Genomic DNA, 6,667 nt, shown 5'->3' with positions numbered 1-6,667 from the left:
ACTAATACAACACCATCCAACATATTTCTCCCCGACACGAATGCGGTTTGATTGGGAGAAATCAAGTTCCCTATTACTTTCTTGATTCTAGCGGCCAAAACTTTTGCAAATTTGAAATATTAATTAGGGGAATACGAAGTTACTGATCAAAATAATGAATATTAGCGGGAACATGAAGTTACTGATCAAAATATTGAATATTAACGGTAATCGAAAATTATTGATCAAAATATTAAATATTAACGGGAACATGAAATTATTGATCAATTGATCAAAATATCTTTTTTTTTCTATAAATAAATACAATATTGAAAAAATTGGGACTTTAGTTATATGGATCTTTCCATAGATAGACCCTTCATTTTATTGGTTATAATCCATACATTTTCTTTACACATATTATTTCTCAATGGATCCTCCACCTTTCTTAAATGCATCCTTACACGTGTTATTCAATCTAAAATAATATAAACTTTATTTTCTTAATTACTTTTTATTTACAATATTTAACTTTTTAAATATTATTTTTATAACTTTTCTTATTTTAACCCAAATATAATTTTTTACTAATACCTTTTATTTTTTTCATTTCAAATGCGCGAAAACTACGGATACCCGTGCGAGGGTATCACACTAGTTTAGATATGAAATAACTTGACATTCATGAACTTAATTATCTTTCCTATATTCTATCTTTTTTTTTTTGGTATTAATCCTATATTCTATCTTTGAAAATAATTATCCGAAGTAGACAAAATAAAATCATTTAAGCATTACGATTAATACAATATTACAAATGGAGAATAAATCTAAAATTAAACAACATTTATGAACTTAGACATTTTATTTAAATTCAATTTAAGTATCATTATTACTATTTCTTTTGAATCTTAACTATAAGAAGAGAGAAGATTAGACGATGATCTACCACTAAGTCTTATTTTTTATTCAAGATAATTGATTAAAAAAATGAATATACTACTCATTTTCATGTGTTTGGTGGTCTGTATTACCGGGATGAAAATCCCATTGAAAGAGGACTTGAAAATAGAGAATGAGTTAAAAGTGATTAACAAAGTTCCTATCAAGAGTTTCCATGTATTTCACATTCTTTTTACCTGATATTCTTTTAGTTGCACTTCATCTTACTTCATAGATAAATAACCATGCTTTTGTTTGAATATGATTTTTATAGACAGAATTTGGGTATATTGTTGACTGCATTGATATTAATAATCAACCAGCGTTTGATCATCCTTTGCTAATAAATCATAAGTTACAGGTATGTGTTCATTAATTCTAATAAACACAAAAATATCCTACATATTCATTTTATTATTATTTTTAATTAATTTTTTGTTGTATTGGTTATAGAAAAATCCAAGCTTTAGAACTACAATCACAAATAATCGAAGAAATAGTGTGAATATTTCAACTAAAGCTACTTTTGGTCTTCAAAAAGACAAATGTCCGATTGGAACTGTTCCTATTAAGCGAACAACTAAGGATGACCTAATCAGAGGAAAATCATATTTTACTAATAGTTTAGTTGATCATATCCATGGTAACCACGTAAGTTTTTGCTTTTGTACATGTAAATTTAAAATACTAATTATCATTATACTTACATTATTATAATTTCAGCTATAAAGTAAATGTATAAAAATATTTTATTTGTAGTATGCGGAAGTTTTATCAGACGCAGAACGTTCTGATTCATTTGTCGGAGTTTATGGAACAAGTAGTGTTTATAATGTTAATGTTCAAAATGGTCAATCAAGTTCGGCAGTGATGTATATTCGAAATGGACCTGATAGCACAAATTATATTGGCATGGGATGGCATGTAAGTTTTATTTTATAATATTAAAAATTATTTTTAGACGATTTATTAATTTGATATCGTACATTTATATTAGGTGGCTCCAGAATTATACAACGATGGTGCAACTCATTTATATGTAGTATGGACGGTAGGAATATTTTTGTTACCCTTTTTATTCTTATGACATTCTAAATTTTTACATTTCTGGATTGGATTGGTTATTATAGATTTCAAAGAAAGCACCTACACAAAGTAAAAAAACAAAAATTTCCAGTAAACTTGTGGCTAAGCAAAGTTTCACTATTTTGACATTATTTATTTATTTTCATTAAATGTTAATTAGAATAAAGCTTTATTTATTTTCTTACAATATATGATTTGATTTTGAACCCGGGATGCTTTCAATATATTTATAGACAGATAATTTCAAGAATACGGGATGCTTTAATTTGCAATGTTCAGGATTTGTTCAAACTAGTCAAAAAAACTATCTTGGAGGACGATTCGTGAATACATCTGTCATCGATGGACGAATGATCGAAATGACAATATCTATTGTCCAGGTCATTCCTATACCATGCATTTTCAACAATAACTAAAAATATTAAACTTATTTATCTTGAAAATAAATGTGTTCAATTTTTTACAACCAAATATTTTGAAGTAATTATAATTAGTTTTCTTTTTATGTCCAGGATCATGAAACAAAAAACTGGTGGGTAAGTAATGAAAATGAGATGATTGGATATTTCCCTGCATCATTATTTCCCGACATGCCATTTCTTCAAGTAGGATGGGGTGGTAGAACATCAAGCACTCAAGGTGGCCCTAGTCCTCCAATGGGTTCTGGAAGGTTTCCTGCAGATGACAAATATGATCATGCAAGTTATTTTATAAATATTAAATTTCAATATAAGAACACAAACACTTCACCCGAAGATTCATTGATTCATGTAGTATCTGACAAGCCTAATTGTTATTATGCTAAATATTTTGAGAAAAATTTTGCGGAACTTGGATATGCTCTTCAATTTGGAGGACCAGGGGGAAATTGTGGTGATTAATCGATACTATTATAAGTTATTGTTAAAATTGATTTATATATAAAAGTTTAGTAGAACTGATGTTCAAATTAATTTATTTTACCATTGTGTTTATTTTTAGGTTCATTTTGCCACAAATTGTGTTATTTAGTTTGCAAAAATATATTACAGTAAATTTCTCGAAGATAAATATCATTTGGTAAAGATACACATATACCTATTTAATTGACAAGAGTGGAGTCATAAAAATTGGGAGCTGTATATGAAAATAATAAAAAAAGCTAAATTTTATTTGAAGTAAAAAATTATTTAAAAATCTTGAGAGTTGCTTGAAAATAAACAAATTAACTAAAGTTTGTTTAAAACAAAATAACAATATTCCAAACTAATTAAATGAAACTTATGATCACTTTATAAGTAATATATATTATCTCTTGTGTTGGAGAACTTTTAGAGATTTTTATGGTGTTAAAGCCAACTCACGTATGGAAGTAAGATGCTCTATATTTTGTATTTTTGTGAGATATTTAAAGAAATTTATGAGCTTGGATCTTAGGCTCCAAAGAAGCATCAACTACTTCTAGAGACGTGGAAAGTGGGCAATTCCCTGTTAATTAGGAGATTGTGACATTTCTTTTGAATTCCTCTTTGAATTGTTTTGAATTAGGACACGTCACTCTCCACATTCTTATGAATCTGGTGAGTCATCTAAGGAATGGGCGACATAATGAAGAAATGGACGCCCATCCCAATAAATAGGCGGTTAGGAAGTCAGGGCCATGTGTCGCCTTGTCTATCTTCAGAGACTTATTGTGCCACCTCTAGGGGCCTTTATGCTTATATCGATGTAAAAACCCTCAAGCTTGACGTCTTAATAAATGGAGAATTCATTCTATCTGTTTTCTTTACGTGGAGTTGTTCAAGAAAAACCTTACGTTGAGCCTCTCAGGAGATACTTTTTTGTTGAGTCCCTGAGGTGAGACTCTATGTTAGGTCGCTCAAGACAGACTCTTTTATAAATCCTTTAGACAAGACATCATGTTAAGTCACTTAGGCAAAACTTTTAGTTGAATCCGTCGGGCGAGATTTTATGTTAAGAGTTTTTTATGAGTCCCTCAGTAGAGACACTATGTTGAGCCTCGCAATTGAGACTCTTTGTTGTGTCCCCCAAGTGAAATTCTTTGTTGATTCCTTTAGGGGAAACTCTATGTTGAGTCCCTCAGGATAAACTCTATCTTGAGTCCCTGAGACGATACTTATTTCTCAATCCCTCATGTGAGACTCTATGTTAAGTATTTTAGGAAAGACTCTTTATGGAATCCCTCAAGCGAGACTTTTTTTTTTGAGTCACCAAGGGGATATTCTATGTTGAATCTCTTAGGATAGACTCTATATTGAATCCATCAGGCGAGCCTTTTTTATTGAGTCCCTTAATCAAGGATATATTTTTAATCCGTCAGTCGAGATTATTTATTGAGTTCCTCCAATGAGACTCTTCGTTGAGTTCCTAATGTGACATTTTGCTGAGTCTCTTAATGGGGACTCTTTATTGAGTCCCTCAAGGGAGACTCTATGTTGAGTCCTTGGCGAGTCTTTTTGTTGAGTTGCTAAGGCGAGAGTCTTTATTGAGTCCCTAAGACGAGACTCCATGTTGAATCCCTCAAGTGAGACTCTATATTGATTCCCTCGGGCGAGATGATTTATTGAGTCCTTCATGCAAGACTCTTGTTTAATTCCCTTATGCGAGACTATATTTGAGTCTCTCATGCGAGACTCTTTGTTGATGTTTCACCCTCCTCATAGGATATTCCCATGGGAGTTTAGTATTTATATTGCCTTTGGTGGTGATATTTATCTGTCAAGGGAAGTCCAACATTTGTATTTCCCCTTAAAGGAGACATGCATCTTCCATTGGAAGTCTAACGTTTATATGACCTTTGGAGGGTGACAAGGATTTTCTAGTGGAAGTCTAACATTTAAACTGTCTTTTGAGGGTAGAAATGATCTTTCTGTAGAAGTCCAACATTTATGTTGACTTGAGGAACAAAATAACCTATTGTTAATAACGATATAATTTTTCAAAAAGATTCATACACTAGCCGGCCAACCGCCTTTTATACACATAAACAAAAAACAATTAACTATAATAATATCTTAGGTAAATTAAGTTCCATAATTTGGGGACGAGTTATCCATCTAGCTCTTCGAGCTTGTAAGCTCAGTGCGGTAATTTCAATTATATGAAGTATGGTCTCTCCCAAATTTTTTGTTGTAGTTTCCCTTGTTGGACAGCCACGATAACCTATTTAAGTACTAGGTCTCCTTTCTGAATTTCCTCAAAAACACCGTTGAGGTGTACCTTATGGTTGACCTTTTCTTAGCGGAGATTTACCTGATGTGGTAGACATATATTCTCTTGTCAATTAGGCCAATTGTGCATCTTATCCTCGCCTCGTTCTCTTCCGCATTTAATTGAGAGAGCCTCCAAATGGGAGTGTCGGTTTTGATAGGCAATATGGTCTCTGCTCTGTATAACAGTGTGAATGACATATCCATGGTGGTTGAATGAAGGGTGGTATGATATGACTATAACACTTATTGAAGTTGTTCACCCTAGAGTCCTATGGAGTCATCTAACTTCTTTTTAATCCCTTTCAATAATACTTTGTTTGCTGATTCAACCTTCCCATTTGTATGTGGACGAAAAATGGAAATAAACCTCATCGATATTCATAGAAAATGGCAGAAATCAGCCATAGTAAAGCAGGAAAAGTGATTTTCTAGCAGAAATGTAGGAATTTTTTTGCTATGATCTTAAAGAAAACTCTAGCTTCTATCTACTTAATGAAATATTCAATTTCAACGATAAAAAACTTTAGCTGACCAGGAGAAAATGGGAAAAGGCCAAGAATGTACACGTCACAATGGTAGACTTCCCAAGGTGATGTGGTAAAATGGAGGATTTCCTCTTGTGCATGATGCAGATTGGAGAGCTTCTAGTATTTTTCACACTTCCTGACAAATGCAATATTTTTCTTTATAAGAGTGGACTAATAATATCCCACCCTTAATAGTTTGTGGTTCAGGGCTTGTCCACCAACGTGGCTTCTATTGTACCCAATTTTTTATCACTGAGATTCCACCCCATTTCAAATAAGTAGGATCATCATCATTATCATCAACATCATGCATACATCATTTGCTAACCAAAATACCAAAAAAATTGTTGTTTGTTGCTAGGGCTGTTCATGGTTCGGTTCTATCAGAAAACTGAACCGAACTGAACCATTATATAAAGGCATCCGAACCATACCGAACCGTTTTAATTTTTTTAGAACTGAACTGAACCAAAAGTTTTGGTTTGGCATAACAGTTCGGAATTCCGAACCGTACCAAACCATTAGAAGACAATTTTTATAAACCGAACCATTTACTAAAGAACCGAACCGTTATACTTAATTTTAAATTTTTTTAATAAAAAATCTATTTAAATTTATTTTTAGCATTTTCTCATAAACTTTTTTCAATATACTATTATACATAATTTTTAACTTAATTTCTTTTTATCTACATTGATAATCAAAATCCAAATTAATTTAAAATTGCAAAAGTCAAAACTCATTAAAAAAAAATCATAAATTAGTTAATTTTTACAATATTTAGGACTGTTTGGATAAACAACTTATTTACAGCTTATAGCACAAGTGCTTATAAAATAAGCACTTATGAAAAAATTTGTATAAGTCATTTTAATAGCAAAAAATGTCATAATCTATATTGATAAAGTCTCGCAAACAGTG

At 31.5% G+C, this 6,667-nt stretch overlaps 1 protein-coding gene across 1 annotated transcript; it reads left to right on the top strand.

Moving 5' to 3' along the window:
• Nucleotides 1-969: 969 nt before the first annotated feature.
• LOC131619371 (protein neprosin-like) lies at nucleotides 970-2,888 on the top strand. The gene is made up of 7 exons (XM_058890474.1): nucleotides 970-1,098; nucleotides 1,196-1,282; nucleotides 1,375-1,572; nucleotides 1,681-1,845; nucleotides 1,919-1,972; nucleotides 2,241-2,387; nucleotides 2,520-2,888. Exons 1-7 carry the CDS (start codon nucleotides 970-972, stop codon nucleotides 2,886-2,888), a joined length of 1,149 nt encoding a protein of 382 aa, XP_058746457.1.
• Nucleotides 2,889-6,667: the final 3,779 nt, after the last annotated feature.

Source organism: Vicia villosa, linkage group LG7 (genome assembly GCF_029867415.1).
Source record: "Vicia villosa cultivar HV-30 ecotype Madison, WI linkage group LG7, Vvil1.0, whole genome shotgun sequence".
NCBI lineage: Eukaryota > Viridiplantae > Streptophyta > Magnoliopsida > Fabales > Fabaceae > Vicia > Vicia villosa.
Note: the sequence above shows the minus strand (reverse complement) of the source record. Positions and strands in the feature narration are given on the sequence as shown.

Excerpts from the sequence above, each read along its gene's own strand:
- LOC131619371 (XM_058890474.1), top strand. The coding sequence starts at position 970 with ATGAATATACTACTCATTTTCATGTGTTTGGTGGTCTGTATTACCGGG. Across the intron at positions 1,283-1,374 it reads TAATAAATCATAAGTTACAG|AAAAATCCAAGCTTTAGAAC; the intron begins GTATGTGTTCAT and ends TATTGGTTATAG. Across the intron at positions 1,573-1,680 it reads ATCATATCCATGGTAACCAC|TATGCGGAAGTTTTATCAGA; the intron begins GTAAGTTTTTGC and ends TTTTATTTGTAG.